Below are 27,522 nucleotides of genomic sequence, written 5' to 3' on the forward strand. Positions count from 1 at the left end.
TGCCTCCATGTATGGACAAGTGTGTTGCATTTTTTTTTTTTGTTCTGCGCTGCATAAATTCTAAATAAAGAGTTAAAAAAAAAAAAAAGAATTGCGCAGATTCTATCCGCCGTATGTCAATGATCCAGCTGTGAGGCTGGGAATATCTTGCAGACAGGATTCTGGGCCTTTCCCAAGTCTTGGTTTGCAATCCTGACGCTCCGCTGGGGTTGCCACTGGTTGGCAGCCAATTAGAGCCAAGCTTGTGCTCGGGGGTTAGGCTCTGCCAACATATGTACTTATCCAATCACTCCGCCAATCCCCAAGCACTTAGAAATTCACTATACACTCTCCTTGCAGTACTTTAATCATCCAGTCTCTACCCATGTATTCATAGAATGACCCAGACAAAGTTTCCTAACCGAGGTCTTCCCCACTGCCAGAGGTAACATGGTTGCGTGTGCAGTCAACAGCACAATGTAATGTGGTAGGGACCAGAGCCATCATGCATACATAATGAACACACGGACACAGTTAGATAGATAGTGGAACTGGCTACGGGCACGGGCGCTCGGCCCCTTTTTATTACCAGGGTCACATGTCCAGTGACGTCTGTGCTGGATGCATGTGGGGTGAGTGTAAGCCATCCCTCAGGGAATGGTTGGTGCTGGCAACAACTACAACAGTGATAATTGGATCACACACAGAGATTCAATCATAAAGGGTCCATGACTTGTGGTGTACTAAGGTAGGGGCACCAGATCTGAAATCACACACAAAAGATTGTATCGTAAAGGGTCGATGACTTGTGGTGCACTGAGCAATGATGGTGTGTCCTTGCAGAACAGAATTGGATTGGATATGTGTGAGACCTTCTGACTGCAGTGTAGGCTGGAGGCAGCGGTCAGCAAGGGCCTACAACCATGTGGTGTTGACTTGTGGTGCACTGAGTTAGTGGCAACAGTGGCAGTCCGCATGTGCGCAGCCAGCGATGATACCTAGTTCGGGCAGACCGTACTGGGAGTAATATATTTTGCCTAATGAATTCTGCGTCAATAAGGCCACTTGGTGGTAACTAGTGGTGCACTGAGTTAGTGGCATCAGAAGCATTCAGCGTCTGCGCAGCCAGCGATGATGCGTGGTGCAGGCGGGTCACACTGGGAGCAATGTCTGTTGCCTACTGGACTGCATCATCTGCAATTGCGACTTGATCTGAATTGTGAGCCCTGCTGTCCACAGTGTAGATGGAAGGCAGTAGTCAGCACAGACATCGAGGAATGCTTTTTGTCACTTCCTCTTGACAAAATCCGAGGACATAGAGTACAATTCTCTCTGCAATTAATAAATCAACATTCAATTCAAATTGTGAACTCTGCTGACCGCAGTGTAGGCGTATGGAACAAAAGATGAAATATGTATGGAATACATTGTCAAAATGTGTAGGTTTCAGGGACGTTATAGTTAGTTGCCTACTGGACTTAACCAATTATACTCTCTTACACAATTTGAATTGGCACTAATCTTGATTGTGAGCCCTGCTGAGCACAGTGTAGGCCGGAGGCAGCGGTCAGCAAGGGTCCACAGCCACGTGGCATTGACTTGAGCTACACACAGTTAGTGGTACCTGAAGTGCTCAACGTGTGCGCAGCCAGCGATGATGCGTGGTCCGGACGGCTGCACTGGCAGCAATTTTTTTTACCTAATGAATTCTGCCTTAATAAGGCTATGTGGCGATGACTTGTGGTGCGGTGAGATAGTGGCACCTGAAGCTCTCAGCGTTTGCGCAGCCAGCGATGATGCATGGTCCAGATGGGCCGCACTGGTAGCAATGTCTTCTGTCTAATGAATTCTGCCTTAATAAGGCTACGTGGCGATGACTTGTGGTGCAGTGTGATAGTGGCACCTGAAGCTCTCAGCGTGTGCGCAGCCAGCGATGATGCGTGCTCCGGGAGGGCCGCACTGGATGCAATGTCTGTTGCCTACTGGACTGCGTCATCTGCAATCGCGACTCTATCTGAATTGTCAGCCCTGCTAACCGAAGTGTAGGCCGGAAGCAGCGGTCAGCAAGGGCCAACAGCCACGTGGCGTTCACTTGAGCTGCACAGAGTTAGTGGTACCTGAAGCACTTAGCGTGTGCGCAGCCAGCGATGATGCGTGTTCTGGGCGGGCCGCACTGGTAGCAATGTCTTTTGCCTAATGAATTCTGCCTTAATAAGGCTATGTGACGATGACTTGTGGTGCACTGAGATAGTGGCACCTGAAGCACTCAGTGTGTGCGCAGCCTGTAATGATGCGTGGTCTGGGCGGGCCGCACTGGCAACAATGTCTTTTGGCTAATGAATTCTGCCTTAATAAGGTTATGTGGCGATTACTTGTGGTGCACTGAGTTAGTGGCACCTGAAGCACTCAGCGTGTGCGCAGCCTGCGATGATGCGTGGTCCGGGCAGGCCGCACTGGGAGCAATGTCTCTTGTCTACTGGACTGTGTCATCTGCAATCGGGACTCAATCTGAATTGTGAGCCCTGCTGTCCGCAGTGTATATCGAAGGCAGTAGTCTGTACAGACATAACTCTGCGGTGCTGTGCCACTGGGTTCGCAGGGGGCCTGTGTCGAGGAGGCCGGCGGTCACGGCGGCGGCCTCATGGCAGGGTGAGGGCTGCTGCTCTGGCAGACGCGCTGGCCTTACCAGAAGTGAACCACGCCCAGAGCCGCGGCCTATTTATTCACACTTTTAAGCTGGAGTGGCATACGTTGGACCAGCCCACTCCACTTCTGGTTCCGCTTACAGGGGGGAACGACACAGCTACATGACAAGATCTTCCCCACTGATTGGTTCGCTACTGCGCTAGCAGTTGATAAAATGGGGATACTGAGACTTTGCAAAATGACACTGATACCCACAGCTGATGACTTGATGCTAGAGATGTTTCAGGCTGTATCATATGAAGGGATAATATATAAACTAAATAACTGTATGCCTAAATTTAAAATGGTGTGGGGGCATCCCTTCAGAATTGGCACAATGGACTGATAACTACCCAAAGCTTCCATGATATGGCTTCATGATACACATGATATGATCTTCTGAAGATTCTCACAAGTCAAGAAAACAGTCATTGCTGTTCATAACACAACTTTTGACCTTACTGTAAATGTGGAAAATAGTGAGAGTGACAGTACGCTGCAATGCATGATAAAGGTGCTAAGATAAAGCTTTATTTAGATATGACAAGATAACCTTTGATTGTTATGGGTTGTTGGGAGGAAGTAGGGAAAACAGGGGAGAGAGAGAGAGATGGACTTACGAGAACTTAAAGGTAGATGTAGGAATGGACTGTGCATTACTTGTTATATTGACATGTTACATACAGAACAATATGTGGCCGGGACACCTCTGTTTGAGGTAGCTGTCGTGCTTTACAAGTGTCTGTATTATTATTATTATTATTATTATGGCAACATAAATACTGACTTTGCAACAGGTATTACAAGATTTGAAACCTTGGTTAGGACCCTACATGTCTAAGAATACTGGACCCCCTCCAGGACTAAGCCATGATAGAAAATATGCAGAAAAGACACCCGTATGCAAAAGGGAGTCTGTCGCATGGCATTAAACTGTGTAATGTTCATATCTTGTGGTGACAACGCTATGGTGTTGGAATGACTGTATGTTTGTTTACAGATGGCATTATAATCCGTCCATAGTGTATAGAGTGTCCTTGTTAACCCCTTCAGTGCCCGCCCCTTTCCCCGCCCAGTGCCGGCCGTTGCATTAGCGGGCGGGGTCTATGACGAGCTGGACTCGTCATGGGCACAGCGCCACCGCGGCCCATGACGAGTCCAGCTCGTCATGGGCACTGAAGGGGTTAAAGAATATGGTAAGTGGGCATGAAGTTACTATTTAAATTGCATATGCCTGCTGCCCTAACAGCTGTATCTGTGATATGGCCGCAATTTGGTTCTATCAATCCAATTGCAGTCTTGTCTTCAGAAAGAAAACCAATTAAAGTAATGTATAAGAACAAAAATGCATGAGGGACTATTTTACATGTCAAAAGTACTCTAAATCAATGACTATTTGGCACCAGATGTACTAACTATCTGGTAGCAAAACATCGCAATTGTGACCATCTTTTCTGCCACCAGAAACGAATGTTGTGAACCCAGCTATAAACTAATACATCAGTTCATTAAATAGGGATTCAGATTCCAATCTACCTAATTACTATTAATTTTATTATCTGATTGGCCACAATCACTGGGATGGGGGCCTGGAGGGTCAGTATGTTTTTTAAAGCACCCTATTTTCTCTTAGGGAAACAGGGATGCTTTTTTAAAACGTGACTTTTGGGAACTTTAAGATTTTTTCAAAATGTTCGAAGGGGACGTGGTCTAAAGAGGACTTGTCCTCTTTGTGAAAGAATAACCATCCTAACTTGCGGGTCGGTGACCTTTCAATACATTGAGAACACGATTCCAGACACAAACCACTGATACGTATGGTAAACAATTCAACATTTGAAAGGGATGCCCAAAGCACTCCCAATTCAAATACAGAATTGGAATCCATTCACAAACCCCTTTTAGGAGTCTGCAAAACTTTACCAACTCAAACGTTTTTGCAGTTGCAAACTCAGGATCCGAGTCATTGTGAACGCAAAACCCTTTAATTTATCTGGCCCTAAATAGTTTATCTCATATATGCATTGTAAACAGAGAACGATCTTGCTTCTTTCACTGCCACAGGCTTTTAGCCAGTACTCAAAATATAAACCAGGCAATTGCTTTTGCCAAGACTTGTTTTTAATGATGCAGTTACAGGGAGAGGTGAACGTCATCAGTTACGGGACCCTAAATCAACAGCAGATCAGCTTTAAACCAGCAGAGGGCGCCCCAAAGCCTTTACCGAAGCTGACTGCTCAAGTATTAGCCCATTCAGGTTCAGGGCCTGTCTGCAGCTTATATTGGGCACTCCACACACCTGAAGATGCCACAATAGTAACTTAGCTCAGATGTTTGGCATTAGAAGTGTGCATGATCTGTAAACACCTGTGATGTGCCACATGCACATTTAGCAAAGGTTACTTATGTGGGTCACTAAGTGGATGCTGGCTGCTCGTCTCCATAGAGATCTCATCAGTGACACTGTCTCTGGGCACTGGTTATAAACTATTATCACAGGCATCTGTAAGAACACGCACACTGGCCTTCATTTTGTTTTTTTTCTCACCGTAGCTACTCAACAGCTGGGTGTGAAGTAAGAGAGAAGCATTTATTCATAATAAAATGTCAAAACAATAACAGAAAGCTTCCCAATATCATTGAAGAGAATCACTGAATCTAACCGAGACTTAAGTTATACCACTAGTATATACTAGTCAAGTGTTGAGGAAAGCCTCGCACAGTTTCTGGCTGGGCAGTTCCTGTATTCACTGATTCATGCACGAATTTAGTGCACCACCTTTGAAAAAAGGCACAATTCATAAGTGCTAACATTAATAAGGAAGAAAAAATTATTTTCTAACTTTCACAAATCCTATTGCTGTTAGAAAATGCAATATTATTGTTGCCAGTTTGACAACAGAAGCCTCCAAGTTCGCCAGATGGTTCCAAGTCGCCAGGGACAGGATCATTCTTGTGCTTGGAAAATAAGACTCGAATCTGAAAATAAGGATAGAAAAGGAGCCGGCAGAGCAGCTCTTAATGACCTGAGCCCATGAAGAACCATAGCAGCGAAGCCTTTCTTCAGAGCATCCACTGTAAGGGGTCGATGACATCCCACTGCGGGCAATGCTTGGTTCGCGCTCCGACAGGCACGCGCCAGACTCGTCAGCCATTTCACACATGGCGGCAGGCAAGAGGTCCCAAGCCGGTAATGAAGGTTTCAAGCGAGCCAGTGTGCTTGATCTTGTCAGAATGTCTCTTAGTACTGCTCTACTGACTAGAAACAGTAAATTACTCCCCCAAAGGAATTGGGCCATCGCTGATGTTCTCCAGAAGGAGATCCTGATCCGCAAAATGTGTAAATTTCAGATTTACAGCCCCAAGTAACACCTTTTGTAATATAGATGTTGCCTGCAATGCCAATCAAGCAATGTTTTCCTCGAGGAAGAAAATTACTTTGGCTCTTTCTGACAGAAGCCCTGGCTGCTCTATGCTACGCAAGTCTCCTTGACGGGAATAATGCGAGTGGGTAATCAGGGCAGTGGGGATATAATGCATGTAGTATCAATGAAATTGAAAAAGAGCCGTCGAATTAAAGTAGGTGCTTTCAATCTGATTTTGAGCCTATTTGATATAGATTAGGTATGACATACTCATGGCATATTCTGGAATTTCAGGGAATAAATCAGATGTACTCCTGGAATTGAGGAGTAGGCCAGGAATGCTGCAAGACTAAGGGATCCAAAAAACCCCCACAGTTTTGCAGTCAAAAAAAGTAAATTCTTAGGTTTTCCGACTGCTAAGGAGTGTTTTGAAATGTCAAAAGATACTCTGCAAACATGAAAAGTCTTTTATAATCATGTAGGTGGCCGCAGAATTAAGTAGACATTAGTCAAGAGGAGCACTACAAGCTCCCCTCTAGCCTTACCTTCCAAATGAAACTTATTTTAAACAAGCCAGTGGTCCCCTAAGGATGGACTTAGAAATGTCCACCAGGAATGAAGATGGACCCGGGCATGAAAGTTTGTTGCCTCTTGCGGTCCTCTACCACTGCAATTCCCACTGGGGGCTGCGGAATGCCTTATGATAGATCAGCATTCATTAAACTTCTATTGCCTAGGAGCTTTTGCAACCTCCTGAGAATCCACATTTTGCAATGCGACTGGTTAGTACATTAGTTGCTTCAGCAAATGAAGCTCAGGTCAAACACCAGTCAGAGTGCAAGCTGAACATGCTGGTTTGCCAAATGAACTTCATACATCAGTCCCTAAGTTACAGAAAAATCTTTCAGAAATGAGCGTGTGTGATTTTTTTAAGTGTTTGAAGAAAAAACTAAACAAAGACCCAAACTGCAAAAATCACCTCAGTTCTGTCATACTCATTCTCTAGGTGTTTTGGAACAGAATTCCTTTTCAGATATGCAACAAGCAACACATGCTAATGAAAAATACTTTACAAATACTGAAAGCAAAACAAAATGTATCTTTAGAAATACGGTGTGTTCAATTAACTGTTGCAGGTAAATCCATTAAAATGCTTTTAATCTGCACATTAAATCAATTCTTTTTGTATTAGATCCCTTAACTATTCTTATTTTTCACTTCATATCTCCATTCTTGTGCTCAGGATGTTTGGTTTACCAGCGCCAAAATGCCCTTTGGTATTAGCACTCTCTATAAAGCCCCATACCATAACATGAGAGGGATGACGCAATAGGGGAGTCGGTACTTTGTTTTATGAGGATTAGTAGAAGTAGTTTTAAAAAACAGTACTCTAAAAATTACTGAAACTACTCACAGTCTACAAGTGCCTTACCAAGGGCATTGGGTTATATTTCTAAGAGAAATGTGCATTGCAACAGGATACAGAACCAACGTGTGAAGGCAGAGGCCTGCAGAGATATGTTTATTATGTAAACTCAGAGCAATAAAAGCGTGGGAAGGAGTGGGTGCATGGTATGACAGCTAGGATAAGAGGACAGTGACGAGGTGAGTTTTAAACCCTTCCCTGAATGGCACACTGAAATGCAAAGGAAGGTTATTGCAGTCTTGCTCCATATGATGAAAACGCCTGCTCTCTTGTGTGTTCTTTACAAGCGTTTTTCATGTTCAGCCTGGAAAGCCAAGTGTTTCTACTAGTGAGCCTGGCACCAAAAGGCATCAGGTAAAAGGAATGCAAAGGCAATATAGCGAGATTTTCAAAAATGTAATACTTTGCATATCATGCATCAAATTTTGAAGGCTTTTCTGGCAGGAAGTAGAATTAATGCAGTTCTTTCAGGACACTAGAGATGTAGTCAAGCCTTCTTTGGTTGCTGCTGCATAAAAAACCGTGTTGATTGGTTTAAACGAGGACTTTTAGAAGCCAGGTACTACAGCGTTACCTCCATTGATGTGTGAAAAGATAAAGCCCTGGAGATAGGTAAACGGCTTGATTGTTTACATTCAACTATAAGGTTGATAAATGAAAGAGAGGGGTCAATGGTAAATCACAGGCATTTGGTGCAGGATAAAAGGCAAGGCAAGATGGCCACCAAGGTCATATTATTGAGCTACTCCTGAATAAGAGGCTTAGTGCTTCCTCTGTTCATGAGACAATCCAGTCTACCTTGGGTTGTGGTTCAAATATACTGTAGATATTCATGGATGAATGAGGTCTAGGCAGGATCTTGCTCTAAGGTTATTAGTAGGCAACAACATATAGAGCTGCTTTATGATTGGCCGCTTAATTCTAATGAGAATTATAAGGTCCCTAGGAATACCACAGATCTGTCAATTTTCCCTAGCTGTCAAAATGTTGGGTGAAAGTCTGCGGTAAAGTGAAGAATTACCCGGTCAATTTGTCCCAGAATTACTGATTCCCCAGGTATCTTTTCATTTCTTATTTGACCTTCAGGGTTCAACTTGTAATTGGCAGGATTTTTCCAGGCCAAGGAGTATCTTGTCCCCATGACATCAGTAATTCTGGGGATGGTGGAATACCTGCCTTTTATGTGGCTCAGACAATATGGCATAATGAGGAAAATAATTGGATGTCATCAGCATTTTGTTGGAAAGCAATACATACTGCTTGGTGTTGTTTTCTCCCAGGTGCTCTAAGTATAGGTTGAATATTGCTGGAGCAAAAATCTAACCCTGCGGAATTCACGCGAAATTACACATAAAACAGAATAAAATTTTCAGAGGTAGCCAAGTTCTTGAAAAGTTCCAAGGACAGAAATGTGTTGAAAAATGTCTGTGTATTGGCCTGCCATTCTAACCACTGGCTCAGTTATACTGAACTGTTTGTAGAGCCATGCAAAAGGCATTCTCACATTCAAAATGCATATGTGTTATTGGGACACAACCAGTGTTCTAACAAATGGTGTGTTCGAGCAAGACAGATACATGATTTATTTCATGATCTAGACTGGAATAGAAGAGATAATGATGATATAATGATAGTAAATGAGCATATTTAGACAGTCTCACCTTCCCTGATCAATGAGAGCAACACATCATGGAGTCATCATAAATACGTTTATAAATGAAAAGGGTCTGGTACTACCACAAGTGCTTATCGAATACGAACCAAAAGACACTAATGTACATACAATCTACCTGGGTGAAGTTAATATCTTATTGCCCCCCTGTTTCGGTATAAAGTCATGTTTATGCATCAAGCATAAGGAGAGAACGAGCATAGAGAAATATGTATTTTGATGATGCAATGTGTTATTCCAGTTCTTCTAAATGATTCTAAAGTCTGAGGAGTGGCGAAACCTTATGAATTCAGCAGTCACTGAAACAAGGTAGGGATCTCTGCCTCTTAAAGAATGTATCAATATTGCATTTTCATTTGAAGGAATCTAAAGGGGAAATAGAAGTGATGAACAATACAGATGATCTTTAAAAAAATATATTTACTTTCAAACTAATTAGTTCTCACCCTTGCTGCTGCATCTGATTTCTGCAGCATAAGGAATGAAGAGATCCAAGCCAGATTTTTTGCATATCCCCATTTAGATAAATAGAGTTATCTTAAAATCTGACATGGATCTGGCCTTCCAGGGCTAACTTTGGAGTACCCTGGTATGGAGTATTAAAATGAGATGTATGCAAAGTTTTTCTCCACAGGTGAAGTCTTGTGAATTTGCCAGTCTTTACCCTTCGTGACGTTTACAATAATATTTCCCCATTTAACTTCGTTTCCATCTAAGCAAGGGTTTTTTTTTACATTGTGAGATAATTCTTATTTTCCTCGCACCAACTTTTGTTAGAAAAAATACATGCACAATGATAAATCTTGGTGGATTTTTCCTTTGGAAGTTTACATTTGCTGAGTTTTTCTATTCACATTGACAGTGAGAAGAAGAATAGCCCAGAACGGGCCTCAATTACTTTTTTCCCGGTGCAAGTTGAGCACCCTGTAAAAACCAATATTACAAGACTCTGTACTTATCAGGGGTGCAGTGTTCACCCCATACAGATTCGTGCATCTCTGAGTGGGGTACCCCTTGCTACTAACTTCTGTCATTCCCATATGCAGGTTGCACAAGTTTGAATGTGTGGTGTTTGCCTGCATGATGTTGCAGAGTTAAATAAGGCAACTATTGTATGGGCAAAACACCTGAGGTGTGCAATTTACACCCACATAATCAGTATGGAACTATCAGCATACAGCGTCTGCCCAGGTTTTGTGTTTTTCTGGGACTCGAAATAGGAACATATTTTGATTCTTGGAGGCTGATAAACTTCTCTTAGTACATGTGCTCTTACACCAGACCATGGTAACAAATTGGTTAGTCCCTGACTGTTAGACCTGGCATCATTGGCGTGGGTATCTCCTGTATTTTTTGCCTTGACCTCCTGTGTTTTTGCAGAGTGTTGGACTCAGTTTTGAGACGCCCTTGTTGATATGCCCCGTAGATTTTTCAAAATGATGCAGTTCAGTGATGAGTGCTACTAGAATCATAACAAACCTAGGGGCATATCAATAAGGGCCTTATCTCCGCTTTTTGGCTTTAAAAGAGATAAAACTATCACCCTATTTACAAGTGGGTGCTAACATGCATTAGCGCAAGTTAGCACCCGTTTTCCCGACACCTCGCTTTGCATCTCTTAGGAGATGCAAAGTGGGCGTCACTGGGCAGTACAGATTGTACATTATCACTGATGTGCACATCACGATATTTACAAGAAGTCCCACACAATTTAGCAGACGTTAATTTTTGGCGAAAACCGTGGTTTTCGCCAAAAATTAACGACTACTAAAATGCTGATTTACCTATATTTTATATTGGGGTGGATTATGCTGATACGACCACAGGGTCGTGTCAGCAAAGTTATCGCCGTTTTCCATGAAATATCGCTGGAAAACCGGCGATGTTCCATGGAAAACACCGCTATCGCTGGAATAATTATCACCATAATGCTATGCGTTGTTAATACAGCGCTAGCATGGCGATAATTTCCAGCGATAGCCGGCGATAAAAAATCTCACGCTAAGTGCGGCCAGCGATAATTATCGCTGCGCTTGATAATATGCCCCCTAGTGAAAACAATACTCTTGTGCTCAAGAAAGCTCACATGCCCATGGTAAATAAGTACACAAACATTTACAAAACTTCCAGGCAAGAACTGAGAGATGCCCTTAAGCACTTTCATGACTCCACTCTACTTTTTGAGTGGGGTGTGATGAGACCACAGAAAATACAATGGACAGATTAGATGTCTGGTTATAAACAATGTGCATATCAATAAAGAATTCAATATTCAACTCTATGGAATGTATGAGTCTCCTTCTACCTTCATATTATCCGCAAGCAACATCTGATCCTTCAAACATGTAAACAAATGCCCCTGCGTCACAAACCCGTAAAACACAAATCCCAGCTCCAAGATTGCCTAAAACAAAGCAAACTCCTGGGATCATGTATTTGCTGTTCCTAGAGATTTAGGTTGGCTGAATCAAAATGGAAGAATATGCTCCTATGGGGGCATGCCACTCTCCTGAAAGCTCCCAGAGCAATTTAATTTGGGGTGGCGCCCCTGCACCCTCTCAGGCATCACTTTCAGGAATTATGCATATTTGTATGCCCTTGCAAGGGTTCCTGAGGAGGGTCCTCTCCACCTAATTTCTCAGGCTGCCCTGGCATTGTCTTTGACCCACCGAAGACTTTCTGCTTTTCTGTTGTTCTCCATTATATTGTGCGTGCTTAGAGCTTATACTTTGAAATTTTTTCTTAACTGAGTGTCCCAGGCCCATGAGGGGCACAGCAGTGCTTTGCTTGTGCGGACATGCACAGCTCTTGTGTTCCCTGAGAACCTTAAGCCATTCTCTAACTGCCACTACTGAAGTGAAACGTCCAAGGTGTCTCCTGAGAGGAATGAAGACAAAACTCTAAGAATGGAGACAGGCATCTACTTGCTCCCCAATTATTTCTCTATTTAGGCATGCCCAGGCTTGTAAGTCAGTGCAAATGTAATTAACCTATGCATATTCTGTCCCCACCTTCTTCCTTTCGGAGGAACAGGCTTATCCTAGCCAAATGAGAATATTGTGTAAGGGAGAAGCTTCGATCTAACTGCTAGCAACAGAGTCATTATCTTCGCCCAGCAGCGTAGTTTAAATCCTGAATGTAATTAAGGTTTCATTCAGGAAAATATCACCAAAACCCAAAGTATAGGAAGGAGTGAAAATATGTCCAAATTAATATTATATTTGCATTCAGGCCTAACCTAGAGAAGCACACATTACACTTTTCTCTGGATTAATCCAATGCGAAAATGTGATTTTGGAGCAGCTTTTACCCACAGTGTGAATACTATAAAGCACTAGAGACTTACAGTAAAGCATCACAGACTAACACGGTACTCAAAGAGAAATGGGGATATATCTTTTGGAATGCTCAATTAAATTATAATGCTTTCTGTGTGAACCTGGCGTGCTGCTTCCATGGAGAGAAGCATGATCACCTCCTGCGGTCCTCCTCGTGTTGCACCCTAGAGAACTGTTATGCGTGCTGTTGCGATCCTGCACCTTTGATCCCCCAGGGCTCCTGGCAGACTCACCACTGACCTGTGGGTGGGCTCTTATCACTGTGCGGGTGGTAGGTTTTTGACTGATTCTGATTGCAACCATACCTGCTAAATGCCTGTGCAGGCTGTGTCTCCACAAGTAGCAGAGAGCGGGAAGGCAGAGTTGCATACACAGTACATCAGGCGAGGATGTTGCAACGGGTTCTAGCTACAACAAGGAAGATAAATCGACATGCCGGCCTTTGGACTGAGACTGTGGGCCGAATTTCTAACCACAGAGAAAGTGGGTATTATTTAGAGACTGCCCTACAATTCAAGGACACATTAACCTTCTTGTACTTCCCACTGTGAGCTGTCACTTAGCATTTGCCTTAATGCATTTCTTTTACCTTACATGGAGCTCCTTGCTATAAATCTGCATTAAATTGCATGATCTCTTTGTACTTTATTACATCATTATTGTACTAAAGCACTTTTCTATTTAAAAAAAAGTTTAAGGACTGTGCAGACAGTCATCATTAAGTTCTACTTTCTGAATATTGAGTTTTGAGGTTGTAACTCTGTACTTGCTCCCTAAGAAGTCTTTGGGCCTTATTAAGGTTGCGGCAGTCCGCCTAACCTATTACGACTTGGGCGGTTGGCCTGCCGCAGGACAGCTGCAACTGCTAAGGACCCGGGATCCCGCTGAAGTTGCATAGCCGTCAGAGGCAGCAATATGCTGACGGTGACGCTGTGGCACTGCCAAGGATATTACGAGTTGCCTCACCACCATAATTTCCATGGCAATGAACCAGCTATGGAATGAATGGCGGTGAGGCTACTCAGGCTGCTCTGGGCCTTGGAATGTATATAGGGGCACATTTTGTGCCCCCACGTATTTTTGTATCCGCTGTTCTTGCACAGAAAGAAATGCACAACATTGTGCAGGAACAGGTTGCAGCGGTCTCATAGTGGTGCATGTCTAAAGCAAACCTATGGGCAAAGATACGCACCGCCGTGGGCCCGCCGCACAGGATTCACTCCTAATCCAGCGGGCTGTCATACTACGGGTTTGGCAGTCTTGCGCTGGTGTGGCAGCCTGCTGCAAGACTGTCAAACTTGTAATAAGGCCCTTAGTCTGCTGATTTCACTGCACTGAGAGTCAGGTGCTGAAATGCAGCGCTTAGTGCTCAGTTTTCTAATGCCGAGTAGAGCAGATTCAAGGGCATCATTGGTAAATCGCTGTAACCATATTGGTTATGGCCCAATAACTCATGCACGCCTGGGGCCCCTAAAACAGTCTAAACAGCATGACTATGGAGAAACCTGAACATTGCATATTTATTAATGTAACTACTTCTTTGCATGTTTATAAATTGTGAATCTATCCCACCATTTTTGCCACTGCAAACTTAAAATGAATTACAGAGTATTTATTTTCACATTAACACAAGATTTTTTCTAGATTTTAGATTTGATAAATGTGGAATACCTTGAGAATTATTTCTCTATCCCTCTCTGTCTACCATTCTCTTTTTTGTTGATTTTCTCACCAGTCTGTGGAGTTCTAGAGACACAGTTTATCCTGAAACAGAGTTTATCATATTCATTTTCACATATTAATCAACCTATTTTATCAAATATATGAATTTGCATGTCCCACTGTATTCTTTATGCCTGAGCCAATGCAGTTTATAATAGCAAGAATGTAGAAATTGTGAATAAAAACTCAGAAGCAGTACCTCATGGTATTTCTTCACAGTTTTTCCCGCGGTGCAAGTGCAGGTTCGCCAGTTCACCGAGCCGCAGCCGCAGTTCCCCCCACAGCGCTGGACGAGGAGGCAGCGAGGGAAGAACACCGCAGTCGTCAATTTCAGCTCCTCTCTTAAATTAACCGATTGATTCCTCGGAGTGCAGCTGTAACGTTTGACGTCATCATTCAGCCTGTCCAGGTCCACTACAATGCAAAACAATTGTTGAGGTTTCACTGTGTAATTAGGAACTCTGATACAGATGAGAAGAGATAATATTTTGTAATCTGTATGATTAAAACTTTTGGAATGGTTAAATGTTTTTTCACTGAAGGCAGGAGGAGAAAGATCCCATCCTAGTTCAGTGAGTTAGGAGCACAGTACCAATGTACGACAGGCAGCGCAGGCTGATCCCTGCCCACCACTGCACACAGATGTCTTATGAACAGTCAATTCCAAGATCAGATCCATTAAAGGATGCGGTGGAAACAGAAGAGATTGTGACACCATGCATCTTGCTTCAGTTAAATATGTACCCATGATATTTTTTTCTGTGGGTGATTGCATTACACACTTCCTCCTTCTGCTGATCACCTCACTGTATGATAACATTAGCAATTATATGAATCTGCAGTGCCAGACAAGTGCATTCAAATAAAAGTTCTATAAGCTTTAAAAAAAATATCTGGAAATATCAGCAGTGCCCTGCAAGGCGATTCGGTGTGCGGAACAATCCTTTCAACCCAGAAGATTTTAGCACCGTCGGCAGCCTAACAAAATCATTAAAAGCAGCCACATTCTGAAAAGGATTTGAGGATGAATGGGTGAATGCATAGATGAATGGATAAATGAGTGCATGGAAATATAGATACACACATGAATGACTGGTTGAAATAATGAGTGCATGGATCCTGCCTCAGTCTTATGTGGTGTTCCTCAACGAATCATTCTGACTCCAACATTGTTGAATCTGCATTTGGAAACACTTAGAATTACATTCTGATGGTGAAGGAAAGTGTACTATACAGCAATTTGCAGAATTTTCACTCTGATAAACTGTCTGATGAAAATCCATAAGTGGAAGTCCTGCCACTTTCTGGGACTGCACTCAGAAAACCTGAATGTATACTCCTTCCAAAATGAAGTAAACAAATTTAAAGGCTGGTTGTCTGAATTGTAAATATCAGGCTTCACTCCCACCTTCACCGCCAAAGAAAAATAGTTTTGCTTTTGGTTCTACTGTCGCTTAACATGTCATATGGCATTGAAGCTTTATTTTTCATTCGTTGGTCTTCTGTGTTATTGTACTTGCTTGCACTTGTCCTCTCTCACACTGATTCACAATGATCATCAGGTATGCCACCTTGGTGGGAGTGACACTCCAAAGTGATTCTGTACTAAGCTACAAGAAAAGTTGCTCACATTATTCCTGTTTAAGAAAATGAATTTGGTTTCTAGAAATAAGAATCAAAGTCTAGATACACATATATATATATATAGACAATATATATGGTCGGAGCCACCCTGCCAGGCCCGGTGCCTCTCTATCAGGGAAAACTTTGGCATTGATGTTTGTCATGGGAGCATGGTCAGCTCGCTCCCACCAGACATAAAGGTACTGAGATTTTACTCATTCATGATTGGAAATAGCAGCGGGCAAGGATACTGAGAATTTCACTTGTGTATGCCGGTGATTATGGGAGAATGAAGAAAAACATGAATGTTTAAGATGGAGCGGCCAATTTAAACATAAGGATAAACCCGAGGTGCACTGTGTGAAAGCGTAAATTGAAATTTATTGTGATGCACAGACTATAAAAGAAACAAAATGGGAACAAAGCATCACAACTGCAGTACTGTTTTAAAAGCGCAACACGCTGATAAAAGACTATGGGACAATTAAGACTCCTTCATCTATGTTAAATTGAATGTGGTTTCCTTTAAAAAGTGAAGGGCGTGGATGAACATGCCTTCCTGTGACAAGGCTCACTTGGAGGTGAAACACATCCGAGATTGTGGCGTTCTGCCAGTCTTAAAAACGTTTGAACAAAGCCTGCGTTGAAAATGACCGGTGGTGCACAGCGTTCCTTTGTTGGAAAGTGTTGGGATATATACATATAAATATATATATATAATTTTTTTTAAAATAAGGTTAAAGTGACTGTTATACTTGGATATATACTTAAAAACCTTAGAAATTCATTGAAAAAAACAAAAATTAAAAGTGACGTTATAGTTAGGTGACAATGTCAGTTGCAACATTTAAAAAAATAAAACGCTGACATTTATTAGTTACAATTAACTGAAGTAACTGTAACTTAATACCCCAAATGTAACTATAACTTGCATCCATGCCATGCACAGCTTTGTCAAAAATAATGTAATTCGTCATTAAACGTGGCATTAGCGATATAATATGGAAGGGTATTGTGAGAAGTTGACCTGGTATATGCTGTCCACTAGTTATAGTGGGCACCTTGCACCAGTCTAAACAACCCTTATTGAGGATTAGGTTTAAGACAACCTTTATTGAAAGCTATCCTTGTGGTAGCTATGGAGAGCAGCCTTCAGGCTAAATCTTGAAGGAGTGTAAAGCAGCTTGGCTTACCAGATTATAACCTCTTGAATAACCAAATGAAAGGAGAACCACACAAGGTATATAAACAAAAAATGTATGTATTTATTTCTGAACACTCTCTACTAACCTCTTTATGAAGTTAGAGAGCAAGGCACACAATAATACAGTTATTAAACAACAGTAAATAGAACAATATACAAGGGGCCCCAAGGGGATACCAAACTATATATTGAGAAAATGGAGGAAGAACCACGACTTGACTAGAACACAGTGCGTAGAGCACATAGAATCGCTGGGACCCCAAGGAACCATCCAAGGCAGTGACACAGGGGACCCACGGGGACGTGTGCAGTGTGAGAACACAGCCGCGAGCCCCTTACAATTCAATGGGAAAGTCACGGTTGAAATTTTAAAGAATAAGGACACTTAGGAGAGGACTTTGAGCAAACCCTTTCAGACTTAGAGGGCTCTAGGGCCAGCACCCATGGGAGCACGAGAGTACTCGTGTTACCTCACCCAGGGAAGCCGGGTGGATAAGTGTCAAATGGTGTCGGGAATCATTGATTTCAATGGCGATCTGCTGCAAAATGCTGCTGCTGTGGAAAGGAGACATGTCCGGTGTGATCCAAGTCTGGATCGAAGATGTGAAGAACCTGAAAGCAGAGGGGACAGATTCTGGGTCACTCGCCAGTGACCTGGGGCACGATAGACGAATGCCCACCGATGTCGGGTGTTTCAGGTGCGAAGAGGTGAAGCTTGACTCCACTGCCATGGGGACAAGGAGGCGTCGACGAAGACCACAGTCCGCAGGCGAGCTGATCCACAAAGTATGTTGAGTGCTGGGGGGTCAGTTTCCGGATCGGAGACCAACAAGTCTTGGCAATGGCAACCCACGTGGTGAGAGAAAAATGGCTTAGGTGTGGACCAGCAAGGTCTTGTTGTGGACTCCCCAAGCTATGGAGAGTCAGGGCACATCTGGAGCAACCAAGTAAGCCCATTGAAAGTCAAAGTACCCTCCTCAGGGACCCACAAGTCAACGGACAAGGGATCGCGAAGGGACCTCGAGAGGAATCACTAGATACCAGGCCACGGTCACTAGAGGAGTGTAGGCCAGCAATCTTCAGTGGAATCACTGATCGGGGTCTGGACTATAAGTAGCCCAAAGCACAGCCTCATGGATCGCCAAGAAGCATATGCTGCTGCAAATGTGCACAGTGTTCAGAGGTTCGGAGAGAGCCTCGTGGGGATCCCCAGTGACCCAGCAGCCTCTGGCGGCTTCCCAGCCAGAACCAACTGTGGGTACTGGTGGGAGCTGGGCACTTTTTTATGGGGTGGATTTCCCGTCTGATCCAGGACACTCGCATCTATTGAATATGTTTAGGGCAAAGGGGGGGGCCTGAACGCCCTTGCTGGCTCCCCAGCCAGCTCCTATCCTGGAAACGAGGTTGCAACTATAACTACCCAGTGGAAACCGCTGCCACTGGGTAATATAATCTACATTTATGCTACACAGTGGCAATCGGCACTGTGTAATTAGAGTTAGAACCTAATTACCCTAGGAAGAGCATTATTTGGTTTGCTAATAACTTTAGCGCTGTTTGAGGAGACTTCTCAAAAACCTCCAAAGAAAAAAGTTCATCCACCTCAGCTCCTTCCTGGAAAGTTTTAGGGTGCTCTATCAAGCGGAGGTCGGCAAAAAAGGGGGGTCCCAAAATACAATTTCCTCATGTAATTCTCAAAGGGCAAATTCAACAGGGATTCTGCAAAAACTGCTAAACGAAGTTACACTGAACTTTTTTCCAAAAGCTACTTCATAGTCGCAAAAGCGTGCTTTTTTGATGTGTTGAAAGTCTGTTCTGTAATTTTTGAGAAATTAAGGTTCCCAAATTCTGTATATCCAGATTTTTTGGGTTTGCAGGTTGCTCCTGAGAGCACAAGATCACATAACTTTAAATATGTGATTGGCCAAGGGGGCTTTTTTCCTCTTCGGCTGCATAGCTCTTGCGGAGCAAAAGACTCCCGCAAACTCTGGTGGGAGCTTGCACACTGATTGGCTGGCCGCAAAATGAAAATAAGTGTTGCAGCCACCATTTCAGAACATGGGGTCTTGAAATGACACAGAGAATACGGACATTAAGACCATACTGAGGAATGATGTTAAAGGTTTCCAGTCTGTGTTTTGCTGTGGATATGCAGTCGTTCCGCCTACATTATAAAGCAGAGTTAAGGTATAATAAATGGAGTTGCCAGAGATTCTAGATGAACTTGGATAAGGTTATTGTACAAATTTTTCTTGGTAGGCAATCCTTTGATGGAGACATACATTGTTTCACAATTGAACGGGCTAGTTCTACGGTATTGTTGTAACTGTAGAAGCAAGGAGTCCCAAGCTTTGAAGCATTAAGAGTTAAGTGATGCCTGAATAGCAGATTCTCAAATGGAGTGAAAGAATCGGTAAGATTGCGAGTCTTGGTGGACAGGCGTGCAAGAGACAGAGGAATAGATACATTCAGAATCTTCATTAGTGAGGGAGCTTATTAATATATGGATTATTGACAAATTCTTTCCTTTACTAAAGGAGTTATGAAGAAGTCCTTCGGAAGACCTTAATGAGGAAATTAATGGATTCGGTCTATATGGAAATGAGAGGTTAGCTCCTCCATAGATTAAAGATTGCTTGAGTGTATTCACATAAGGAGTAATCCTGCAAAAGCTTGATCTAACTATTTGGAATGGATCCGACTAGTAGACTACAGCAAAGGATGAGATTCTGATGGAGGATCAGGAATTAAGGACTGCTGGAAAGGGATAAATGGATGTGCTGAGATGGGCTGAAACTTTATTTACAGGAGGGATGTGTTTGGAGGAGGGGGGGGGTTAGTTAAGTGCCTGCTGCGATACTGAGAAGATAGTGAGAAGGAGTTTTTTTAGTAAAATGGAAGGGATTTTATTAGGTAAATTAGAGGAGGAGAAGGAACAAGATTAAGAATTTTAGGAAAGAATTTTACAGGAAAGTGGTCGACTGACAATCCTTCTGATTGCCCAACTTGCGGAGCCAACAGTGAAACTGACTTACATGTTCTTTTCTTCTGTCCCACATACAAACTAATCAGAAAACACTGGCTTCTCCAACTCTGTAGGAACATGGGGACTCCACACTGTAAGGTTGCCTACAGAATCTTGAAGACTGACACATCACTACCCATAGTCTTCTCGGTATCACGTTTTTGGCATGCTGTGTGGCGAAGGAGATGCTCTCTTCTAATGCCTAACCCTTAGGCTTAACCAAACAGCCCCTGATTTTACGTACTACTGTTTTTATAATCATTTTAAACTTTTACTCTTTTGCCCATTGTTTTAATGAATTGCTTATGAATCAATGTAATCTTTATTGTATATACCTTTTATGAATTGTAATATTCTCCTTTTTAATAATGTATCTTTTTTGGATTGATTATCTTTTATGGTCTATGACCGAAATAAAGATTACTTTGATTGATTGAATTTTAGTAGGTTTTCACGGGTGTTGGCAGGAAGGACAGAGGGAAGTCATCATGCATTCCCTAGGGCAGAGGAGGATGAGAGAACATTGGAAACAAGGAGAATCAACCCAAAAATAGAATCAAGGGTAATGCAGAGGCAGCGGGCGAGGGTGTGGTAGGTAAGGCAAATGTGACAGCAGAAACAGGAGGCAACATGGCAGGATGACAAAAAGAGAGGTAGGATCCAGTAGAATCCACTCAAAAATCCTGCTAGTGGGCTTGGAAGACCATTGCGAAAGCAAGAGGCCTGCAGTTCTTTGCATGGAGTAGTATTTGGAAAAGACAATCAGGGTGAATGTGTCGTAGACAATATCCTTACATACAGAATTCCCTTGATGTCATACACCTTAAACTCCTTTGGTAAAAAAACCATCCTGCAGCACAGTGTTATTAGAGAAAAAAATACGTGGCTTATCCTTCTGAAATCCAAGCGTTGTGATCCTTTGATAATGATATTGGAAACACCTTCAAATTAAAGCTCATTGAAACTGCCAAGGTGTATTCACAAACACTATATTAAACACTGTATTATTAATAGTAGCCCTCATTTATTGAAGCTATATAATCAAATACATTGCTACTACATTTGTACACTGTTTACCTTATACTGCCCCATGCACTTACTGGACAACTAAATAGAGGCATGATTTAAATGCTTTCCATTCCGATATGTATAAAAACCTCCTGTACACGATTACAATTGCAATATGATATGGAAAAATAAATGTAATTAATAAGGGAAGGGGAACAAATACGTAGCGCTGGGGGTCCGCACCGTACCTACCGGGGTGGGGGTACGCTCCGTACCTACGGGGGTGTGGGTACGCTCCGTACCTACGGGGTGGGGTGTGGGTACGCTGTACCTACGGGGGTGTGGGTACGCTCGTACCTACGGGGTGGGGTGGGGGTACGCTCTGTACCTACGGGGGTGTGGGTACGCTCCGTACCTACGGGGGTGTGGGTACGCTCCGTACCTACGGGGGTGGGGTGGGGGTACGGCGCGTACTTGGGGGGCTGGGGGTACGGCACGTACGTGGCTACGTGGCGGCATGGGCTGGGGGGGTGTTCGGCACGAATGCGGGCACATGTTTGGACGTCTCCATGGTTGCCATGGGAGTTCGCTCCGTACGGTGTTTTTTCCATACGGCTGTGCATTCGGACGGACGGGACGGATCGTACTTGCGCGCTCGGACTTCAGTTTACCGATTCGTACGTAAAACTGTCCGGGGACGTGTCAGACACTGTTTCTGACCCGAGGACGTGTCGGGGAATTTTCCCAGTGCGATTCGTATGGATCTTTTAACATACGAATCGTACTTGCCGGTTTGTACGGGACTTGTACGATTCGTACGGAAAAAAATCCGGATACGATTCGTACGGGGAATATTTTTAACGGATCGGAATCGGCCCCTTAGCACCAAATTATTACATTTAGAAAAGAAAAATGTAATCGACTATTTATCTCTTCCCGAAATATTGCTTTTAAAACGATGTTGCAAAATCTCAGATATGAATATAATTTAATGCTAAACAAAAGAGCTGGAATATTATAGTTTTGCCTAAACCAGATAAGATCACATTAAGGTTTCCAATGATCATCCTATCTCCCTAATAAATCCGGTTTGCAAAATGTTTGCAAAAATCTTAGCTACTAGATTTACTCGTATTTTATCATTCCTTATCTACATAGATGAATCTTGTTTTATGACAAGAAGATTCTCTGTCAATAAAACACGACTCCTCTTTCATGTAATTGATAATGCCACCACCTTTACTTCTCCCATTGGTCTTCTTCCTCTAGATGTTGAGAAAGCGTTTGATAAAGGTCATTGGCAATGTCTATTTCAAACTCTATATTCTTTTAGTTTTGGTAATATTTTATTAAAATGGTTTCAACATTATATGGCTCCCCTTAGGCGCGTCTTTTTATTAATGGTCAATTCTCTAATTCATTTTCTCTCTATAGAGGAACGTGACAAGGATGCCCATAATCGCCTCTTCTTTTTTCATTAGCAATTGAGCCTTTTCTCTCTCATATTTGTAATTCCAACGATAATACAGGACTAGATTTATTTGTGTTGAAATTTTTTATTGAATTTTATAAGACAAATACATTAGAGCATATGCAATAGTAAATAAAAGAGAATAATTACATGTTAGAAGGAATCATGGAATAAGAAATTGATAAATAAATACGATATAAATATGCGTTTAAATAGATAAATACAAATTAATGCAACGAAGATATCAAAACCCAGAATAACATGTAATAAGAGTGAGCAATAAGGAAAAGAGAGAGAAGAAAAACATAGTAGAATAAAGAGTGCTGGAAATATAAAGAAATAGAACAAAGGAAAAAATAATTAAATAAAAACAGAAGAATACCACAACGGAGGAAGCAAAGGATTGTGAGGGAACAGAGAGAAGAGAAGAAACAAAGGACAGAAAAGTGAAAGTTGATTAGTGTGTTTGAGTAGAAGTGGAGGCCAGAGGATCAGCAGCATTTGATTTAAGAAATGGAGACCATATTCGAAGAAAGGTGTCGTTTTGATCTTGAAGATTATAGATTATACGTTCATGGGAAGCAGTTTGCATCATTGCCACCAACCAGTCCTCCTGTGATGGAGGCAAAGTTGATTTCCAATGACGCAGTATACATATTTTGGCAGTAGCAATTGAAGTATGATAAAGACGGAGTTGTGGCTTCGTGAGCTTTGGGGAATGACGTAAGTCATGTAGGAGAATGTTAGTAGATGTAAGTGGCAATTTTAGGGGCATAGTGGATTTCAAAGTAGCACCGATAAAAGTCCAATAGGGTTGAATACTAGGACATTCACAAATGATATGAGTAATATCACAACCTGAATTGAAGCATCTCCAGCAGTTAGAATGAGAGAGAAGACCAGCTTGGTGTAATTTGACAGGAGACCAGTGCCAATCATGCAGAATTTTAAAAAGACAAAATTTAAGCCTTGATTCACGAGCTCCCTTATTTAAATTCTCTAGAATCAAATCCCACTCAGCATCGGAAAAGGAAATGGAGAGACGAGATTGCCATTTACGCTGGAGATCATGTGAAAGAGATTTAGAAAAAAGATGAGATGAAAAATTTTTGTATATACCAGAAGTAACACCCTTAAATTTCCCCCAAATGTGCAAATAGGATAATATAGGAGAATCCTGCAGGAGCCATGGTGATGTTCCCATATGGGTCTTTAAACATTGTTGGAGTTGAAGGTATTTGGAAGAATGATGAAGGGGAAGATCAAATTCTACCCTGAGCTGAGAGAATGACTTAAAATCCCCATCATGTAGGAGTTGATCCGGATAGAGAATACCTGCATCTCGCCATTCAGGCCAGGATAACATACGGCCATTAATACGGATCCCCGAATTATTCCACAAGGGAGCCTTAGCATGTATTCTGGAGTTTGAGCCTAATAATCTATGACTTCTCTGCCAGGATTTATGCATGGCAGATAGTATCGGGTTTTTTGGGTCAGAACGACTAGAGCCAGTACCATACAGAGGAGAAAGGTTTGATTCCGAGGATAGAAGATGTCTTTCTATTTGAACCCATTGTGGTAAATCCTTGATGCCAGGTAAAAAATATGAGATTTGGGAAATATGTAACGCCAAAGAGTAGTGTTCAATAGAAGGAAGACCGATTCCGCCAGATAATTGGTGAGCCTTCAACTTAGTGATAGCAAGTCGCGGCTTCATAGTACCCCAGATGAAAGTTTTAATCTGGGCATCTATTGATCGAAGTAAGGATAGAGGGATCTGTAAAGGAAGCATACCTAGAATGTATATAAATCTCGGAAGGGTAACCATTTTAACCGCCTGAGTTCTGCCCCAAAGAGAAAGGCCCAAAGCTTTCCATTTGTCAAAATCCCGTTGCATTTGGGATATAAGAGGAGATAAATTATCTGCAACCATATCTTGCAATCCTTTATTAACGAGGACACCCAAGTATTTAAGGCGTGAAGGCTGCCAATGAAAAGGAAATCCAAAAATGGCTGCTTTGGTGGTACCGTTAGAGATGGGCAAAGCCTCACTCTTGTCCCAATTGATCTTATATCCTGAAAAAGAGGAGAAATCATTAATAATGTGAAGAAGAGAAGGAATCGACCGGGGAAGACGAGTAAGGGTGAGTAGGATATCATCAGCATATAAGTATATTTTAGAATGTCCAATTGGAAGGGGGGCACCAGAGACCTCATCCGATTGACGAATGGTGGCGGCCAAGGGCTCCATAGCCAGAAGAAACAAAAGAGGGGATAGTGGGCATCCTTGACGTGTCCCTCTCTTAATGGTAAAGGTGTCTGATAGAAACCCACCACAGTTTACCTGAGCAGAAGGATGGTCATATAATAAGCGTACCTTATCAATAAATTTCGTGCCTAAACCAAATCTATCCATGACTTTGAAAAGATAATTCCATTCAATGCGGTCGAACGCCTTTTCTGCGTCAAGTGAAAGGGCTAACGCATCATCCTTAAGATGTTGAGCCGACCATAATGCATGGGCCAGAGAACGCAGATGGTTCCGTGAGGATCGACCCGGTACAAAGCCTACTTGAGAATGGTGTATCAAGGAAGGCAAGACCTTACGCAAACGCGAAGCAAGAATGCTGGCCAGGATCTTAATATCAGTGTTCAATAAAGAGATGGGGCGATAGCTACTGCAGAGCTGGGGGTCCTTACCTGGCTTTGGAAGCACAACAATAATAGCCTTGTTAGAAAGAGGTCCTAGTGAAGATGAACTATCCGCCTCCTGGAATGCGGCATGTAGGGTATCAATAATATTGTGACCTGCCCATCGATAGAACTCAGGGGGAAATCCATCTTCACCAGGGGCCTTGTGATAGGGCAGGGCAGTAATCGCACTAGAGACCTCATCTCTGGTTATTTCACCCTCTAGGATGGCTCTGCCCTCCGCCGAAAGAGAAGGAAGATGTACTTTTGCAAGAAATGCTGTCATTTTATCCGAGTCCATTCTACTATCGGAGGTGTAAAGAGATTCGTAAAAAGAGGCGAACTCATTAACAATGTCTTGAGGTTTCGTGCACAGGTGACCTTGCGTAGATCTAATGGCCGGAATGGCCATGGACGCCTCCCTCTGACGCAGCTGCGCGGCTAATAACCTTCCCGCCTTTTCCCCTTGCTCGTAATGCCGGCCTTTCATTTTCTGTAAAGCGAATTCTGCTTTAGATGTAAAAAGGCTATTTAAGGCCATTCGAGCTTGCTCTAGTAATTTGCGGTTTTGTAGAGACGGAGATGCGGTGTATAAGCGAGAATAAGTTTGTATATCAGATTCGAGCTCACTTTGTCTCCTTGCATTTTGTTTATTAGCAATTGCTGCATCACGCATTAATTGCCCCCTCAAAGTAGCCTTCGCCGCGGCCCAAAGAGTCCTGCTGGAGGTGACAGACCCCTGGTTAGTAGAAAGATAATTTTGAAGGTGTGATTGCAGTTGGGCCTTACCAGCAGGAGTCCTGTGGCGTTGGATGCTCATTCGCCATGATTTACGTCCAGGCCGAGAGAGACCCAGATCAAGGGAAAGGAGAACCGGAGAGTGATCAGACAAGGCCGCTTCCAGGATGCAGGAGTCTGTAACGAATTGAACTGTGTTATGAGAAATAAGGAAATAATCAAGACGAGAAAATGTACCATGGGCCGAAGAAAAGAAAGTATATTCCTTATCTGTTGGATGGCTAAAACGCCAATGGTCAACCAGTCCAATATCTGATATGATGTCCCCCAACAAGGCTCTGTCTGACGCATTGACCCTATCTAATGGGCCAGTTTTGTCTAGAATGGAATCTTGCGTCACATTCCAGTCTCCGCCAATCAAATATTGTGATGCATTAATTTCAAGCAGCAAACGGGAAAGTTGGAGAAAGAATGTTTTTTTGGTACCCGTAGGGGCATAGACAGACCCTACACAAATGTGAGACTCTCCAATTTTAAGTTTGGCAAATACATAACGGCCATTTACATCTGACCATGTTTTAGAGACAGTGACCGGGAGGGATTTGCGAAGGAGGATTGCTACTCCACATTTGCGGAGAGGGCCCGTGTCTGAGGAATCGTCTTGTTGAACACTACTATGGATAACCTTGCCCACCCAGTCTCTGCAAAGTTTATCCGACTCCAGAGCATCCAAATGGGTCTCCTGAAGCAAGGCCACATCTACATGTTTGGTCTGGAGATAGGAGAGTACTTTCTTCCGCTTTATGTAATGGGTGAGGCCATGTACATTCCAAGTGATCGCATTCAGAGAATGTGCCTGTGTCATAGTAGAATAGAGCAAAAATCAGGAGGAAGAAAATAATATAAAGCACAAAACAACGTGGTGAACCAGACAAAAAGAAAAGGGAGAGAAATGACAAAAGAAAGAGGAAACAGAAAGAATATAAGTGGAAGTAGTACTTTTAATCTAGATGAAATGCATAAAGAAAACAATAAAAAATTTAAAGACGAAAGAAGGTAAAATTTAGAAAATAGTACAGTAATAAAGAAACTATGAAGTAATAGCGAGTAAAGAACAAGAAACCGTAAAACTGTTACCCGCGGGTCTGGGCGCACTAGAGCGCCGCCACGGGAAAAGACCCCACAGAAAGAGAGAAGCAATTAAGAAGGCATTAATAATATAGAAGGGAAGCCCAAAAGAGCAATATAAAAAAAAGAACAGAAGAAGGTAGAGAAAGCCAAATAGAGATTGAGAAGCAACACTACAGAAGAGGAGAAATATTGCAGTAATTAAATGTGAGGTAACCTAAGCGCATAAAACATATCATACACATATATCAAAAATCTATACCAATATGCATACGAGCAAATAAGGTGATACTACTATAATCAAACAATTAGGCGCCAATGCACCCGGGTAACTGCAAAACCAGTTGAGAATATGCAATAAAATTGTAACATGAAAAGTGAGAAATACAGGGAGAAAAAAGAATAGCATTATAAGGCAGAGATATAGCAGAAGGCAAAGTGAAA

At 42.6% G+C, this 27,522-nt stretch overlaps 1 protein-coding gene across 1 annotated transcript in view; it reads right to left on the reverse strand.

Moving 5' to 3' along the window:
• The window catches only part of PDGFD (platelet derived growth factor D), a 1,003,134-nt gene that overhangs the window by 95,304 nt on the left and 880,308 nt on the right, over nt 1-27,522 (reverse strand). The window contains exon 6 of the mRNA XM_085621462.1: nt 14,387-14,601. Coding sequence (XP_085477588.1) covers nt 14,387-14,601 — 215 coding nt within the window. The remainder of the gene's footprint in view (nt 1-14,386; nt 14,602-27,522) is intronic.

The sequence above is a fragment of the Triturus cristatus genome, chromosome 8 (assembly GCF_964204655.1).
Source record: "Triturus cristatus chromosome 8, aTriCri1.1, whole genome shotgun sequence".
NCBI classification, from domain to species: Eukaryota; Metazoa; Chordata; class Amphibia; order Caudata; family Salamandridae; genus Triturus; species Triturus cristatus.